This window comes from Trichechus manatus, unplaced genomic scaffold (genome assembly GCF_000243295.1).
Source record: "Trichechus manatus latirostris isolate Lorelei unplaced genomic scaffold, TriManLat1.0 scaffold00019, whole genome shotgun sequence".
In the NCBI taxonomy this organism is placed as follows: domain Eukaryota; kingdom Metazoa; phylum Chordata; class Mammalia; order Sirenia; family Trichechidae; genus Trichechus; species Trichechus manatus.
Window position 1 is genome coordinate 11016090 of NW_004443955.1, and position 19276 is coordinate 11035365.

A 19276-nucleotide genomic window follows, 5' to 3' on the forward strand; every position below is an offset into this window, starting at 1 on the left:
CCCAGGCGCTACTCACCAAGGTAGAATGTAGAACATTGTCTTTATAAACTGTGTTATGCCAATTGAGCTAGATGTTCCCTGAGACCATGGTCCCCATAGCCCTCTTCCCAGCAATTCAGTCCCTCAGGAATTTTAGAAGTGTTTATGGAGCTTCCATGACCTTTCCTTGTACAAGTTGTGCTGGCTTCCCCAGTATTGTGTACTGTCTTACCCTTCATCAAAGTTACCACTTGCCTATTTTTCCCAGTCTGTAGGTTCTCTTTTTACTCTTTTGGTAAAGTCTTTTGATGAGCATAAGTGTTTAGTTTTTAGAAGATGCCAGTTATCTAGCTTATCTTCTGGAGCTTGTGTGTTGTTGGTTATGGTTTGTATCCTGTTAATGCCGTGTATTAGGGCTTCTAGCATTGATCCTATTTTTTCTTCTATGAACTTTATAGTTTTTGGCCTTATATTTAGGTCTTTGATACATTTTGAATTAGTTTTTGTATATGGTGTGAGGTATGGGTCCTGTTTCATTTTTTGTTTGCAGATGGACATCCAGTTTTGCCAGCACCATTTGTTAAAAAGACTGTCTTTTCCCCATTTGATGGTCTTTGGGCCCTTGTCGAAGATCAGGTGACCATAGGTGGATAGATTTACATCTGGGTTCTCAATTCTGTTCCACTGGTCAATGTATCTGTCAGTGTACCAGTACCAGGCGGTTTTGACTACTGTAGCTGTATAGGAGGTTCTGAGGTCAGGTAGTTCGAGTCCTTGTACTTTATTCTTCTTCTTCAATAGTGCTTTACTTATCCAGGGCTTCTTACCTTTCCATATAAAGTTAATGATTAGTTTTTCCATCTCTTTAAAGAATGATGTTGGTATTTGGATCTGATTGCATTGTATTTGTAAATTGGTTTGGGTAGAATTGTCATTTTCACAATGTTGAGTCTACCTATCCATGAGTATGGTATGTTTTTCCATTTATGTAGATCCTTTTTGGTTTCTTGCAGTAGTGTTTTGGAGTTTTCTTTGTATAGGTCTTTTACATCCCTGGTTAGATTTATTCCTGAGTATTTTATTTTTTTAGGGGCTATTATAAATGGTATTGTTTTCCTCATTTCCTTTTCATCGTTCTCTTTATTGGTGTATAGGAATCCAACTGATTTTTGTATGTTTATCACAAGATAAACATACAAAAATCCTGCTACACTGCTGAATTTTTCTATTAGTTTCAGTAGTTTTCTCATGGAGTCTTAGGGTTTTCTATGTATAGTATCATATCATCTGCAAAGAGGGACAGTTTAACTTCTTCATTACCAATTTGGATGCCCTTTATTTCTTTTTCTTGTGTTATTGCTCTAGCTAGTTTAAGTCAATCTTTTTTGAGATATAAAAGAGAGAAGCAACCGGAGAGACACAGGGACCTCATACCCCCAAGAAACAAGAGCCAGGGTCCCTGCGCAGAGAAGCTCCTTGACCAGGGAAAATTAACGATAAGGACCTTCCCCCAAGCTGACAGAGAAAGAAAGCCTTCCCCTGGAGCTAATGCCCTGAACTTGGACTTCTAGCCTATAACTGAGACAATAAACTTCTGTTTATGGAAGCCATCCAGTTGTGGTATTTCTGTTATAGCAACACTAGATAACTAAGACAGTCTTCCTTATTCATTTTCCAGCTTTCATATGCATATGAAGTAGTTGAAAATACCATGGCTCAGGTCAGGCATACCTTAGTCTTCAAGGTAAAACATATTTGTTTTTTAATGCTTTAAAGAGGTCTTTTACAGCAAATTTGCCCAGTGCAATATGTTGTTTGATTTCTTGACTGCTGGATCCATGGGCATTGATTGTGGATCCAAGTAAAATGAAATCCTTGACAACGTCAATATTTTCTGCTTATCATGATGTTGATTATTGGTCTGGTTGTGAAGATTTTTGTTTTCTTTATGATGAGGTGTAATTCATATTGAAGGCTGTAGTCTTTGATCTTCATCAGTAAGTGTTTCAAGTCCACTTTACTTCCAGCAAGCAAGGTTGTGTCATCTGTGTATTGCAGGTTGTTAATGAGTCTTCCGCCAATTAAATGGCACTTTCTTCTTCATATAGTCCAGTTTCTCGGATTATTGCTCAGCATACAGATTGAATAAGTATGGTAAAAGGATACAACCCTGACACGCACCTTTCCTGACTTGAAACCACACAATATCCCCTTGTTTTGTTCAAATGATTGCCTATGCACAGGTTCCTCATGAGCACAATTAAGTGGTCTGGAATTTCCACTGTTTGCAATGTTATCCATAATTTGTTATGATCCACACAGTCAAATGCCTTTGCATAGACAAAACTAACCTATAGTGACAGAAAACAGATCAATGGTTGCTTGAGGAATGGGGGAGGGGGTGTGGGCTTGGGAGAGACAAATTACAAAGGGGTCAGATGAAACTTTTGGGGGTTGAAGGAGGGACCATGACGTGCAACAATATGTAGGTCATGGCAGAATGGGAGGAGCAGAAACCAGATGGCAGTGGGTTCAGGAGTGACTGGGAAGAACGTGGAGCTAGTGAGTCCATATAACTCTTTTAGGGAAGCTTACCTGGGCAGGGATAAGAAAGATACAGTGGTATTATGTAGTGCTCTAGTTTATAGAATCTCCTTCTGGGAGCTCTTTATGATTCCAGTCATCTTAATCCAATTAGCTCCTTCCCACACACTGTTTCTGCTCCTAGAGTGTCATTCATCTCCAGTCATAATCTGGGGTTCAGTCATTCCTTTTTCTGCATTTCACACATTCTCAATAAGTATATTTAATATATTTTGTTCCTTCTAACAACTCCCATGGAGTTGGTGCAAATGGTTAACAAGTTAGGCTGTTAACCAAAAATTTGGAGGTTCGAGTCCACCCAGAGGCACCTTGGAAGAAAAGCCTGGTGATCTACTTCAGAAAAATCAGCCACTGAAAACCCTACGGAGTACAGTTTTACTTTGACACATGGTGTTGCCATGAGTTGGAAAAGACTAGAAGGGCAACTGGTTTTTAACATCTCCCACCTTTCTAACATCTCCCAACCTGCATTTTCCAGAGCAATTGCTATGTTTCTTAACTATACTTCTCTAAGCTAAGTTCTCCCATCTCGTGATTCGTATCGTATTTATTACTTGTATCATATTATATGACATGTTAAATGAAATTTCACCAAGGTTGAGAGACACAATAGTGTGGTGGTTAAGTGCATGGGCACTGACATCAGACTGTGGATTTGCTTAAGCGTTCAGCTGCTAATCAAAAGGTTGGCAGTTTGAATCCACCAGATGCTCCTTGGAAACCCTGGGTCAGTTCTACTCTGTCCTATAGGGTTGTTATGAGTCGCAATCAACTCGATGGCAACGGGGCAATGAGTTTTTGACACCTACTGGCTCTGGGACCTTAGTCAAGTCACTTAACCTCTCTGTGCCTCAGTTTCCCCAGCTATAAAATGGAGATATAATAGTGGTATCTCTTGTTATGAAGATTACCCCAATACCGACGAGTCAATTTCAACTCATAGCGACCCTATAGGACGGAGTAGAACTCCCCCATAGGGTTTCCAAGGAGGGCCTGGTGGATTCCAACTACAGACCTTTTGGTTGGCAGCCTGAACTCTTAACCCCTACGCCACCAGGGCTACCCCTAACCCCGAAAAAAAACAAACCTGTTGCCGTCGAGTCGATTTAGGACTCATAGTTACTCTATAGGACAGAGTAGAGCTGCCCCATACAGAGTTTCCAAGGAGCGCATGGGGGATTTGAACTGGCGACCTTTTGGTTAGCAGTCTTAACCGCTACGCCACCAGGGTTTTCCCCTAACCCCAAGGAGCTAGCAATTTCGTGCTGGCTAGATAGAACTTTTCGTAGATATCTTCTGTGCGCCCTAGTCCAAGAGGCTTCTGCACTTGGGCAGCCTTGGAATGAGGAACGAAGGCCCAGGAGGTCGATTCTCAGTGGCCACCTTTCATAACCCGATTGAAAGGCGAAAGAATGGTGATAGTAGAATTCGCGAAGACAAAGGGAGAAGCCATTCGGGGAATGGAGATGTTGGCCCTTTCCCAGGTTTTGGACCATTTACTTTTCAGCCGATGAATGGCGACACCAATGGTACCCCACTGGCGCGCCTCTGAAGGCACCTGAAGTCCACTCAGGCCCTACAGCCACGCCCCAGGCCCGGACCACCGAGCGGCCCTGCCTCTCACAACACACTGAGCTGCGACCGGGTCCCGCATCCCTCACTGCTACAAGCCACGGGCCCGCCGCGGCCCCGCCCCGATCCCGCCCCCAGCAGTGCCCAGAGCCCCGCCCCGCCTCTTCCTCAGCCCCGCCCCTCCACCCCAGTCCCGCCTCGCCTACCCTTATCCCCTCCTGGCACCGCCCCCAACAGTGCCCAGAGCCCCGCCCCACCTACACTCAGCCACTGTTGGCCCCGCCCCGACAGTGCCCGGAGGCCCGCCTCCGCCTCGCCTCACCCGGATTCTTGTCGCAGCAGCCGCCGCGGTCACAGCCACCCGGCGCGGTGACCGGGCCTCCGGGAGGCGGGCGCCATGACGGCGGAGACCCTGGCGGCAGAGGCCGTGGCCTCGCGTCTGGCGCGGCAGGAGGAGGACATCCGCTGGCTGTGGGCGGAGGTGCAGCGCCTGAGGGACGAGCAGCTGGACGCGCCCCAGCGGTGCCCGGGAGAGGGGCCGTGCCTCACACGGGAGGTGGCGCAGCTCCGGGCCGAGAACCGCGACCTGCGCCACCGCCTGTACCGCCTGCGGCTGTGCCTGGCCGAGGAGCTGAACCGCCAGGCGAAGGTGGAGAGCGCTGTCTCTCCTGCGGCGCTGAAGCGCGGGCGGGCGCGCCGGGGGTGGCTGGGGCTCGGGTGGGAACCTCTGGCCGTGCGCCTTCTGGCGCCCCTGACTGAGCCGCGGACCGCGCAAGCTTGCTTCCCTTTCGCTAACGATGGAATGGCCCACAGATAGCGGTTTTCGATTCTGGGAGGGCAGATGCGGCGTGCAGGAGGCGCCTGCAGCGTGTGCCCACTGAACCCTGCCCTGCCCCACCCAATGCCTGCAGGATGCGCTCCGCAAGGAGCACCCAGCCCTGCCCCGTGCCTCGCAGGTGTGCCTGCCCTGTGCTCCTGCTGCAGCCTGGGGAGCCAGTGAGTGCCCATGACACCCTGGAACCGCTGTGTTTCCAGCGATTGCCAGATTGGCCTACTGATGTAATTTCTCAGCTCTTCCATTACGATGCCTGCCACAACTTTTGCTCAGTAGCAGAAACAGCATGCTCATTTGAAAAAATGAAACTCATTATTCAAGAAATTGGATTATCTTTGCCTGGGTAGGAAGGCCAACAGCTACATAGATAAGTCGTTCCATTCCCTCTAATGCTTGGTTCTCAGCTATTTAGGAGAGGTGGTTTTTGTTTTGTTTGCTTGTTTTGGCGGCCTATATTGAGAATTGAGAGGACATCTGTTATGTTTAACATTATTATTTAATACAGTATCTTAACATTTTAGTTCATTAAAGGACAAATCATCTTCCTATAACATAATAAACTTTCTAAGTCTGAAGTCTTTCTCAGCCTGCAGGATGTTTTTCAGTTCTTTCTCAAATGTCACTGTGGTGCCTTAGCAACAAGTTTATGAAATAGTGCGTTTAAAGTCCCTGATGGCAGGTCACATTTTCCAGTGACATTATTTGCTTAAAGTTTAGAGGAAAAACTTTAAAGGACAAAACAGGTTAAATGTACTTAGCAAGAATGTGTGAAATGTAAAGACAGGAAGGACTGAACCCCGACAGGACTAACCCGTCAAGGGTCCTTAAGTGACAATCAGGAGAGCCAGCAGTGAGCCTCTCAACTTGGGGAACTGCTGCCCGTTGGCAGTGGCTCCCTCCCTCCTCAGGTTTCAGATGTGTTCCTCTCTCTTGTCATTGGTATAAGTTGTTTATAATTTACCTTTCTCTCTCAGCTTTCTAATAGTCAAAGCCGAGAAAAGGATGCTAAAAAAGAGAGGGAAAGTGGGCCTGATAGTGAGGTGAGTCATTGCTACGGGAATAATGTAAAATACTACCAGTAATTGTAAACATGCTCATGAGGTTAGTTACCCAGGATTTTTAATAAAAATATAATTAGTAATTAAATTACTACTTGGGCCACAGTATATTTAAAACTTTGCAAAACTTAGGTTCAAAGTGTCTTGTCTTAGAGATGAGCTAGCCACGCAGCTATATTTAAAGTGCCCCTTAGTCTATTTAGGATGAGATGATAGAGCCTTTCCTTCTTTTGTGTTTAGAAACTAGCTACTTTGCTTTTTTTTTTGAAATATAAACCATTTAAGCAACCAGAAGGTATTTATTGAGCATCAACATTGTGGTAGGAACAAAGGAGGAATACCTGGCTTTAAAGGAATCCATCTGGTTAAGGAGTTAAGAAAACCACAGCAGAAAACAACTAGAGAACAAGATAGGTGGTATATAACTAAGTGCTGAACTGTGTGACCCTATGTACACGTGTGGAGTCCCTTCGTGGCACAAACAGTTAATGTGCTCAGCTGCTAACTGTAAGGTTGGCAGTCGAGTCCACCCAGAGGTGCCTCAGAAGAAAGGCCTGGTGATCTATTTCCAAAAAACCTATGGAGCACAGTTCTACTCTGACACACATGGGGGTTGCCATGAGTTGGAATCTACTCAATGGCAACCAAAAAAAAAAAAAAAAGTACACGTGCTGGAAACGTGAGAAAGGCCGACGCCAGTAGGATGTAGCAGTCAGAAGAGGTGGTTTTTGAGGTGGGCCCTGAGCATGAAGAAGGAAGTAGATGAGCGAAGAGGAGTCTTCAGGCGGTCAGTAGAGTAGCAGAGACTGAACAATGGGAATGACCTGTGGCAGCTAGGACGGCAGTGAGGGGTGAAACTGATGTAGAGCTAAGCAGTGAGAAAGAAGTGGCCTGTGTACGTTAACAGCTGTGTTCTGATGTTTCAGGTGAGAAAGCAACCAGATTTCATCAAAGAAAGATTGAAGCTGTTTGAAGTATTGAATAAAGATCATCAGCTCTTACTTGGCATTTGTGAAAAAGAGAATACAAGCAACACGATCACAGTAAGAGTGGCTGATGGGAAAACAGTCGAAGGGCAAGTTTGGAAAACAACCCCTTATCAAGTGGCTGCTGAGATTAGGTAAACCATAGTTTGGAGAAGATATTCAGTATTAAGTACCTGCACCAGAGCCTGGTGAAAATGTTTTCTTAGGGACTGCTAAAATATTTTTTTTCTTATTCAATTGAATAAATTAAATATAATTAATTACTTTTTGTCTTCTGGCTTCTAAAGAGGCCATTTAAATAAGTAATTAAATATCAAAAGACAATCTCTGTCTTTAAAAGGTCCACATTTTAAAGTTCTAGTAAAAATACATAGTAGAGAAAAAAAAATCTATGATACTTGACAAGCCACATTACACTGACTTCATTCTTCAATCAAATAATTTTAGTGAGTTTTAAATGTCTTTTGTTGGACTCGGGGTCAGGAAACAACTCCAAATCATTGCTCCATTAGTAACTAACCATGGGCATTCTGTGAACCAACTCAGGCAGTCCCAAAAGCTTTCCAACCCTCCTTTCTTACATCTTCAGTGGGACTAATAATAGTTTTCCCATTTACCTCATGAGGTTGTAAAGATTAAATGAAATACTCTATGTAAAAAAAATTCTGAAAAATAAAATGATTCTAGAAATGTAGAAAAGTACTTACTCATTACAGATTGAAGGTGTATGTGTTACAGCTATTACCAACCCTGAAATAAGTACTTTGGCCTTCTGGGAAATTAGGAACATTAGTGAAGTTATTTTGTTTTGACTATTGTTAATTCCTAGCATTAAATACAATTATAAGGAAGCTATAACTCAAAACTGCCATGTAAATAAACTTAGTATATAAAAAGCACAATGCTTTTCATTGTATGCCTAGTGATATGGGTTTCCACAGAATACCACTTTAAAAACTCTACCCTCAAGTTTAATGACAGAGGGGTTGTAGGAATATCTAAAAGTAAAATTGTCCAAAACTAAAAGAATGGGCAGTATGAGGCAAACCAGATGAGAGAAAAGCAGTGGTTGTGATACTACTATCGGGCAGCAGACTTCAGGACAGATATCATTGAATCAGATAATGAAGCTTATTTAAAAAATTGCTGAACAGTAAAATTGCCACGAACTTTTATGATGGTTTGCCACAAACTTTTATGTGTTGAATAATGTAGCATCAGATCAGAAATACAAGGAGAAAATTACAGAAACCAAAGAGTAGTGGACTTTAACATACCTTTCTCAGTTTTTGACAGATCAAATAGGCAAAAATTAAATAAGGTTATACATGTCTGAATAATAACAGGTGGACTTAGCAGCAGTTACTGATCTCTGTACACTTGTGGTCATGGTTTAGGCTCCCCAGAATTTTGGTAAAATGTAGAAAGGATATAGTTCACATTCCGTGACTGAAATGAAATCAATTACAAACTCAGTAACCAGATTAAATGACAACAAAACAAACAAGCCTTGGATATTCAAACAAACAAAAAAACACTTTTCTAGACAACTCAGATAAAAGGAAAGAAAAGCAAGTACAAAATTCTTAGGAAGTACTTATAATGAGGAGAGTATATATCAAAACCTATGGAACACATCCAATCTGATGGTAATCAGAAGCAAATTTGTAGTGTTGAAAGCTTTCATTATTGACTAAGAAAGAATAAAAATAGACTAAGAATCCAACGTGGGCAGCTAGAAAAAGAAGATTTAAACAAAAGGAAAGCCCTAAAAATGATTTAAAAAATGGATTAGAGAACAGTATTAACGGAAAAACTATAAGAATACATAAGGGTCCAGTGAAATGACTATACACAACATAGTTAAAAAATAATAGCTTTATTATATTATACTGCCCATTCCCTTGGTTAACTGAGAGTTGATTGCATAGGTATTGTTCCTGCTCTTGGGAGGATTGGCCTTTCTAAGCATAACATATAATGTAGAAATCATTAAGGAAAAGATGGACAGGTTTAAACTACACAGAAATACTAAAATAAGTGAGTATGTGTAAACAACAGGTTTAAAAGAGAAGTGATGGATGTGGAAAAAATGCAATATATATATGTTTTTTTGTTGTATGGTATAGAGTCGATTCCGACTCATAGTGACCCTATTTGACAGAATAGAACTGCCCCATGGGGTTTCCTGAGTTGGAATCTTTACAGGAACAGATTTCCAGATCTTTTCTTCTACAGAGTGGCTAACCAAACCAAACTCGTTGCTATTGAGTTGATTCCGACTCATAGTGACCCTCTAGGACAGAGTAGAACTGCCCCTTAGGATTTCCAAGGAGCACCTGGTGGATTTGAACTGCTGACCTTTTAGTTAGTAGCCGAACTCTTAACCACTAAGCCACCAGGGTTTCCACAGAGTGGCTGGTGGGTTTGAACTGCTGACCTTTCGGTTAGCAGCCGAGTGTTCTTTCTGTCTGTCTGTCCAAAATGAATGGGTGCTATCTAAGTGTTTTTTCAAATTAATAGAAAAAAGATGAAAAATTCCACTAAGGAAAAGATAATTTTAGAAATATAAATTAAAATAATTGTTTTAGCTATTAATTTGTCAAAAATTTAGGAGTAATACTTAATATTGATGCAGCTATGGGGAAATGGCACTGCTAGTGGGAAGATGAATAGGTGCAGTCTTTTTGAGACTTGTAAAACCTTAAAAATGTGTAAACCCTAACCTTTGGAACCCAGTAATTCTACACGTAGCTATTTATCCTAAAGAAGACCTCAGTAGAAAAAATGCATAAGGAACAGTTGATGAAAGAAGTATGAATGATAGTGTGTCCGTAAGGCCAGTAGTTCCCAAAGTGTGGTCCCTGGACCAGCAGCATCAGTATCACCTGGGAACTTGTTAGAACAGCAGATTCTTGAGCCCCATCCTACTCCAGAACATCTCAGCAATCTATGTTTTTATGAACCCTCCTGGGGCTTCCAGTACAAGCTAAAGTTTAAGAACCACTGAGCTAGGCTAAACTGCTGCAGTAAATCAGCTAGTTGCCGTCTAGTGGACTGTGACTCCTGGCAACCCCATGTGTACCAGAGTAGAACTGTGCTCTGTAGGCTTTAATGGCTGATTTTTCAGAAGTAGATCATCAGGCCTTTCTTCCGAGGTGCTTCTGGGTGTACTTGAACCTCCAACCTTTCAGTTAGCAGAAGAGCATATTAACTGCTTGCATCACCCAGGGACTTTTGCTCAAATCCAGTGCCTTAAATAAGGTAGACATCAAATTCAGATTCTCTCACAGAACAGTGTAGAGGTGACAGGCTGGTGGACATCTCTGGTCCATGCAGTCGTTTATGGACCCAGGTGCCTCCTGTCTGTTGATCTGTCATCCCCTAGATAGGGCTTGTTCATGTTTACTGTAGAAGCTGAGTTTTGTCCATGGACCTACCTGCAGGTAGGGGGAAGCACAGTGGCATGCTTCAGTTTCACTTACACACCATGAACTCACATCTGGTCGATGGGCCACACCTAGCTGTAAGAGAGAATGAAAATGTAGCTTTAGCCATGTGCTGGCCAGCCATGTGCCCAGTTAAAGCATCCTTACCTTGGTAAAGAGGAAGAATGGTTTAAGGGACAATGGGCAGTCTGCCACAGTCCACCCTCTGGCCATCCAGATATCTGCGAGCACCCTTTTTACACATGCACTGCCTCCCCAAGTGAGACAATTCCAGGTCCCATCAGCTCAAAGCCTCGGGTTTCTGAGTGATAGGAAAAATACCCCATCAGTTGGCTCCTTGCATTCCAGCAACAAATGAGTAGACAAGTCTGCCCACCCCATGTCATATGATGGTGGAATAAACACAAGACAATCACAATTAAAACATTTATTTGGAAAAGAGAACAAGAAATTTAGTAGATAGTGGTATACAGAAGTCATCAAATCCTGCTCGGCAGTGATTGTGAGGCACAGCCTGGCAGTGGTTAGTACTTGGATCAGCCCTTCTGGCCACCGTTAGTTCTCTGGAGCAGCTGTCTTGTCCACAGTCCCTTGGGGGCCCTGATTTTGCTCTTTGTGGGGTTCATAGCTGTCCATCACCCTTGTTTGCCATATCTGAAGTGTGGGTGAGTTTGTCGTCCTTGGGGGCTGTAGGGTTTGCACAGTCCAGTTCTTGCCAGTGCACACTTGGAGGCTGAAGGCTCCATTAAGGATCAAACAATCCCAGGTATTTGTAAGCTGGGCCTGTAGTTTGTTTGGCAGTTCAATTCCCCCAACATTTAACCATAGTAGGCTTCCAGGATGTTGCTTTCTAATCAGTTCCATGTGAAAATAATCTCACTTAAAGAACTCTTCTAGATGGGGATGTCTTACCCTTTTATTTTTTGGCTTTTATACTTGGCTCATTCCTGAGGTCTTATGAAACAGTTTTGTTGAGAGCAGCACTTTTACTCTAATCCCTGTAGTTGGACAAGCCACTGTTGTCTGTTTGTGTTCGTGGCCCTTGAGAAAGGCTATCAGCATCCATCCTCCTGCTATTTGGGACGTAGATTGCTTTTTCCCACCTTGCATGGCCCTACATTTCTGGACTCTTAGTCAGTTGGCATCACAGGCCCCAGGCAGAGGGAGTCTCCCTTGGCAAAGCACTACCGCTTCCATCTCTGCTTGCAAACTGGGCAGTTCTCACTGAGCTCACCTTATTCCTGTCGGAACTTGCTAAAAACAACAAGAATTAGTGTGTACCAGCATTCTGCCTTTTTTTATAACTGCTCCCTCAGGTGCTGCAGCCACCATAAGCATAAGCTCATGGTTTGCCTCAAGTTTGTAATGCCATGACGGGGTTATTGGCTTTCCACACTTTAGTATTGGTTGCTGTGTAACCCACTGCTCATCTGCCAAGTCAATGCCACATGCTTTTGTTACTGACTTCCAGGTCCTTATTTCTGCATTAGTTGAGGTATAGGCTAAGTTTCTGCGACAAAGAGACCACAGAAAACTCAGTGGCTTAAATCTGATGGAAGTCTCTTTTGCAATGAACAGTCTGGAAGTGAGTAGTCCAGACTGGCAGGGCAGCACTTCTCCATACAGTCATCTGGGGCCTAAATTTCTTCCATTTGCTTCATCAATAACAACAATACTTGGCATTTATTAAGTTCTTATCCTGAGTATGGCATAGCATGAAGTGCTTTGCACGAAGTATCTTATTTAATCCTTAAAATGAATATATAAAGAAGGTACTGTTATCCCTATTTTACAAATAAGAAAGCTAAGGTTTAAAGAGGCTGAGTAAATTGTTCCATGTTTAAACCCAGGTTGTCCTGACACTAGAGTAGGTGCTTTCAACCATAGTGATATACTACTGTGTAAGTTAATCACAGAAATGCAAATTAAAACAATATATTATACAATGATACAATTTAATAGTACCTAATATTATGAGGTCCCTGGGTGGCACAAATGGTTTGTGCTCGACCACTAACCTAAAGGTTGACTATTTGAATCCACCTGGTGGCACCATGGAAGAAAGGCCTGGCGATCTGCTCCCTTAAAGATTACAGCCAAGAAAACCCTATGAAACAGTTCTCTGTAACACATGGGGTTACCATGAGTTAGAACTGACTTAACAGCAGTGGGTTTTGTTTGGTGTTTGGATATCATGAGAACCTAGAGAAAAGGTAATCTTGAACACTGCTAGCAGGAAAATTTGGCGATATATTCTGAAACAAATCATTAAAAGTACATTGCTCTGACCCAGAAGTTTTTTTTTTTAAATTAAAAAAATTTTTTTATTATACTTTAGATGAAGATTTACAGAACAAACTAGTTTCTCATTAAACAGTTAGTACACATATTGTTTTATGACATTGGTTAACAACCCCAAACATGTCAACACCCTCCCTTCTCGACCTTGGGTTCCGTATTACCAGCTTTCCTGTCCCCTCCTGCCTTCTTGTCCTTGTCCCTGGGCTGTTGTGCCCCTTTAGTCTTGTTTTGTTTTATGGGCCTGTCTAATCTTTGGCTGAAGGGTGAACCTCGGGAGTGACTTCATTACTGTGCTATGTCTGGGGGCCATACTCTTGGAGTTTCTCCAGTCTCTGTCAGGCCAGTAAGTCTGGTATTTTTTTGTTAGTTACAGTTTTGTTCTACTTTTTTCTACAGCTCTGTCCAGGACCCTCTAATGTGATTCCTGTCAGAGCAGTTAGTAGTGGTAGCTGGCAACAGTCTAGTTGTACTGGACTCAGTCTGGTAGAGGCCGTGGTAGTTATGGTCCATTAGTCCTTTGGACTAATCTTTTCCTTGTATCCTGTTCTCTTCATTCTCCCTTGCTCCTGAAGGGGAGAGACCAGTGGAGTATCTTAGATGGCTGCTCACAGGCTTTTAAGACCCCAGATGCTACTCACCAAGGTAGAATGTAGAACATTGTCTTTATAAACTATGTTATGCCTATTGAGCTAGATGTTCCCTGAGACCATGGTCCCCCCAGCCCTCAGCCCAGCAATTCGGTCCCTCAGGGAGTTTGGCTGTATCTATGGAGCTTCTATGACCTTGCCTTGTACAAGCTGTGCTAGCTTCTCTAGTACTGTGTACTGGCTTACCCTTCACCAAAGTTACCACTTATCTATTGTCTGTTTAGTGTTTCCCCTACCTCCCACCCCTCCCCTCCCTCATAGCCATCAAAGATTGTTTCTTTTTGTGTGTAAACCTTTTCATGAGTTTTTACAGTAGTGGTCTCATACAATATTTGTCCTTTTGTGATTGACGTATTTCACTCAGCATAATGTCCTTCAGATTCATCCATGTTATGAGATGCTTCACAGATTCATCCTTGTTCTTCATCGTTGTGTAATACTCCATTGTGTGTATGTACCATAGTTTGTTTATCCATTCATCTGTTGATAGGCATCTAGGTTGTTTCCATCTTTTTGCTATTGTGAACAATGCTGCAGTGAACATGGGTGTGCATATGTCTATTTGTGTGATGGCTCTTATTTCTCTAGGATATATTCCTAGGAGTGGGATTGCTGGATCATATACTATTTCTATTTCTAGCTTTCTAAGGAAGTGCCATATTGTTTTGACCCAGAAGTTTTGCTTTTAGAATTTTTCCTGAGAAAATAATTGGGTACTAAGGTATATGTTCAGTGATGTTCGTTGTAGCATTATTTGTAATTGTCCCCCCCAAAAAACCCCAGAAAATAAATAACTAAAATTAAGCAAATTTTGGTTCCTCTACAACTATTACATAGTTTTAGAAGTCTGTCTACTGTTAGGGAAAATGTTACGATATATTGCTAAGTCTAAAGAGTAGGTTACAAAATAATATATACAAAATAATCCTATAAAATTTTATATGTCGATGTATATATTTATCAAAAAATGTAGAAAGGCATACAGCAAAATTTTAAAAATAATTTGTGGGTGGTGGGTTTGTGCGTGATTTTCTTTGTCTCTGTGCTTTTCAAGTTTCTTCTCTTAACATGTTATGTTTGTCAGTAGTTTTCAAACGACTATAAATGTTACTCAAAGACACACAAAAAGGAAAGAAAAAGATCAGCGCCTCGATAGAAAATACGCAGAAGACCTGGACCATTTATAGAAGTAAAAATGGACAGTAAGCATTTACTAAAATTAATAATCAGAGAAATCAAATTACAACAATTCTCAACATCATATTCACAAACATTTAAAAATCTTTAGGAGTACATGAAAGTGGTACACTCAGACAATATTTATCAGAAGTCTTTCAAACATGGCACATGCCCTTTGGCCTGACAATTCCACTTCCGAGGACTGTTCTCAGAAAGCACAGAGGGCACGCAGATGTCTGTGCTGTGTGCTCTGTGAGAGCAGAACACAAAGATGATCTAGGTTAGCAGCACAGGAAGGTGTGCTAATAAATATGATATCTCTAGACTGTGCTAGAAGACTGTCGGAAGGCATGGTAGTGAAAAAGCAGACTATAAAATTATGTTGGCGACTCTGCTTTGAAAAAAACGTGTGTGTGGCAGTTGGGGGGAGAGGGGTATAGAAAAAAGACCAGAAAGACATGTCCCTAAATGCCTTTATATGTGATTTTTATTTTATTCTTTGTGTAACTCCCAAGTGTCTTTTCCCTTATTAGTCAAGAACTGGCTGAAAACACAGTGATTGCCAAAGTAAATGGTGAATTATGGGACTTGGACCGTCCACTGGAAGGAGATTCTACTCTAGAGCTGCTGATGTTTGATAATGAGGAAGCCCAGGCTGTAAGTATTTGAAAACCAAACTGAGTATTTATGTTTTAAGCTATGTTGTATAAGAAACCACATATTGAAGTCAAGAATGATGAGTTTTGTGGCCCTCTAAGATTTAAATTTGTATATTGGTGTTTAATACATATTTAATAAATAGTTGTTAAATGAGAATGTACAAACATATTAGTTGTTGAAATAGCTCATACTTATGATTTCTTAAAATGATTGTTTTCTTAAGTTAGGATGTTTTGATTATTAAATCTATATATATTTGAATATAAAATTTTTAATGAACTCTTAAAAATAGATTTCCTTTATAATTTAATATGTGTGGGAGAACTGGAGAAAAACGATCAAGTCTCATATATCCTTTAAATACTTATTAATGTAATATTCTATAAAATAAATGTCACATTTTTATGTAGATCTGTTATATACTTTGTCATCTTAATTTTGCAGTCTCCCTTCAAGTGGCTCATTGTCTCCATAAAACCTAACCTATGATTAGTTTAGGTTACATTAATTGTGAAGCTTATGCTAAGTTTCTTGAGATACTGATCTGAACTACCGTATTATAATTACTTTTCTGTTTAAAATATACAAACTATAGCCATTAAACAGCTAAACAAAACAATATTAATAAAAGTACATTTAAAAGTGATTTTAAAAAAGTGATTGAGAAAGAGTAATTTTAAAAAGAAATAAACAGCTTATGTGTGATTTAGTGTTTTACTTCCGGGTACTAAACGACCATCACCTGACTTCATCCCAAATGTTATTATCCCTGGACTTTAAAAATAGCATTTATTTACTCACTTGGTCATCTGACAGATCTGCCGCACTGGATGCAGGTGCCAGACTTTGTGCTGCAGTGGACGAAACAGACAATATCCTAATGGGAGGAGAGAGTGAACAAGAAAACAAACACTGAGATCATTTCAGATAGTGTGAGTCTCTGAAGAAAATGAAAGAGGGGATGGAACTGAACGTGGCAGTTCACTTTAACGCTCTGTCGGCCCCAGCCCGGCCTCACCTGAGTGTCGGCATTTCGCACACTGGCCAGCTCTTGGTACATCCGCAGGAGTCATTCCTGGGACTCTGCTTGAACAGTCTGCTGCTGCTGAACTCTGTCAGTCTGTCAGCAGTTTGGATGGTGGAGGACAGGAAACCTCCAAATTTAATGTTCCGTGGAGGCATCAGCATCTTTGGAGTTCCTTCCCTCCTTGCATTCAGGGAACTCATGGAAAAGAAGACATTTATTAGAGTGGGGAATCTTTTTAGCGTGCCCAATCCACATGTCCTCTGCCACCATGATACTAACTTAGTACCTGGCACTGCATTATAGGGCTTCCATAAATATTTGTGGTTGTTGATGAAAATGATCAAAGTAACGCTTACTGAGTGCTTGTCATGAGCCAGGCACTGTTGCAACCTTGCAGGTGTATTGTATCACTGGGTCGTCATAGCCCTGTCTGTCACACAGGTACTGTTTTAATCCCATTTTAGAGGTGAGGTAGCCAAAGCTCAGAAAGGTTAAATAACGTTTCCAAGATCTCGAAGCTTCTTTTAGAAACAAAGAATTTTTGTTTTATATTTCATTTGCCTGTAACTATGAACATATAACATGATTTTGAAAATAAATCACTTTATGAATATTTAGTGCATGTCCATGAAAAAGAACCCCTGTAGAAAAGCTAATCTAGAAACTCAGATTTACAGAATGATAAACTAATGATTTTGTAAAAGGATTTTTTTTTTGCTTTACTAAAAAATTCAAGTCTCCTTTATATAGCAAGCTCTTTCCACTTTTATTTTTTAAAATGATCCTATTTATAAGAATATTTAGTGTATAATGCAACATACAAAAGAAATATTCCCTGCCCTCTAGATAAGTACATGTGAAAAAAAAACAGTGGAGGAGAAATGGTCATGTAAAATTGATAAATACACGCACCAGAAATAAGAGGCATTTAATAAAAGTATATAACTTTCAAGTTTAAAATATATCCGATTGGCGTTTCCCTTTATAAACTTAACCAAACCAAACCAAACAAAAAATCAGATCCATTGCCAGAGTTGATTCCGATGCATAGCGACCCTATAGGGCAGAGTAGAACTGCCCCGTAGGGTTTCCAAGACAATAATCTCTATGGAAGCAGACTGCCACTTCTTTCTCCCTCAGAGTGGCTGGTGGGTTCAAACTGTTGACTTTTGGTTGGCAGCCAAATGCTTAACCACTGTGTCACCAGGGCCCCTTTTTATAAACTTAATGTCCAGTAAAAGGATATGTTGAGGTATATGCTGTACTTTAAATCTTTGATAAAATTCCAGGCGAAATCAGTGGTGTGCAGCTATGATACCACGCTCAAGAAAACATAAAGAACTTATTTGGAGTTATAAATAAAAGTAAGATTGTATACACAGACAGAAGCTAATTCTGTGGCGTGTTTGTAGTCATGTTCAGTGGCCTCTCCCCGTGTTTGTATGACATGAGTTGGATATCACCTTTAGATTCAACAACTGCTCTCCCCCTCCACCTGTATATTCTCTCGGCAGTATTGATGGTTGACCACTCACTCTCTTCTCTTAATTGTTCTCCACAGTGCCAGTGCGTTCCTGGTTTTATTCCCATCTTCAGTTATTCCTTCTTAGTCTTCTTTGCTGGCTCACTCTTCTACGTCCACCTCCAGATGTTGAGAATTCCTCAGTGCTGAGTCCTAACCCCCTTCCCTCTTTAAACTCCCATTCTAAGCAGTCGTGTCCATCTGTGAACTGTCCACTCTCAACTATCTGTATCTAGACATGCCTCAGTCTTGTCTATACTACTGCCTATGTGATATCTCCACTTACATATTATACAAGAATCTTCAGTTCAGTATATCCACAGTGGAGGTCCTGTTTTTTAACCCTGGAACTTATTTCTCCCCTGTCTTTCCATCTCAATGTACGATTCCACCACATATTCAGTTGTTCAAGCCAGAATCTTGGATGTTATATGTGGTTACGCCCCATCCCTCACTCCAGTCTCCAATTCATTGGTAAGCCCAGTAGATGTTACTTTCATAATGTATTTTGAACCTGTTCACTTTTGTCCATCTCCACTACTCAAGAGTCTGTAGTAGGTCCCTAAAGGAACTGCCTGCGTGCTGTCTTGTTCCTCTGAAATCCATTCCCACACTGCTACCAAAGTGATGTTATAAAATGTATAGTGAATCTTGTCTGCTTAAAAGCCTTTAATGCTTCCCATACATTTGTTTTTTTTATTGTTGTAGTTAAATGAAGTTTACATTTCAAGTTAGACTCCCATACAAAATTTTATACATACGTTGTTATGCGACCCTAATTGCTAACCCCATTCTGCGACAGCACACTCCTCCCTTCCGCCCCTGATTCCCCATGTCCATTAAACCAGCTCCTAACCCTCTCTGCTTTCCCATCTCACCTCTGGACAGAAGAAGCTGCCCCTTTCGTCCCTTGTATCTACTTGACTAGGAGGCACACTCTTCACGAGTATCACTTTATGTCCCACGGTCCAGTCCAATCCCTGTCTGAAGAGCTGGCCTCAGAAATTGTTTTAGTTCTGGGATGATAGAAAGTCCAGGGGCCATGCTTTCCAGGGTACCTCCAGTCTCAGTCATACCATTAAGTCTGGTCTTCTTACTAGAATTTGAATTCTGTACCCCACCTTTCTCCTGCTCCATCAGGATCTCTCTGTTGTGTTCCCTGTCAGGGCGGTCATTGGTGGTAGCCGGGCACCATCTAGTTCATCTGGTCTCAGGTTGATGAAGTCTCTGGTTTATGTGGCCCTTTCTGTCTCTAGGGCTAATACTTTCCTTGTGTCTTTGGTGTTCTTTGTTCTTCTTTACTCCGGTAGTTGGGACCAATTGATGCACCTTAGATGGCCGCTTGCAAGCTTTTAAGACCCAGACACCACTCACCAAAGTAGGATGCAGAACATTTTCTTAATAAGCTTTGTTATGCCAATTGACCTAAATGTTCCCTGAAACCATGGTCCCCAGAC

At 41.5% G+C, this 19276-nt stretch overlaps 1 protein-coding gene across 1 annotated transcript in view; it reads left to right on the forward strand.

The window, feature by feature from the left end:
• Window positions 1–4552: 4552 nt before the first annotated feature.
• TARS3 (threonyl-tRNA synthetase 3) overlaps window positions 4553–19276 on the forward strand; it is a 102489-nt gene continuing 87765 nt past the window's right edge. The window contains exons 1-5 of the mRNA XM_004372640.3: window positions 4553–4842; window positions 5085–5102; window positions 5976–6030; window positions 6975–7168; window positions 15144–15267. Of these exons, the coding sequence (XP_004372697.1) occupies window positions 4553–4842; window positions 5085–5102; window positions 5976–6030; window positions 6975–7168; window positions 15144–15267 (681 nt within the window). The remainder of the gene's footprint in view (window positions 4843–5084; window positions 5103–5975; window positions 6031–6974; window positions 7169–15143; window positions 15268–19276) is intronic.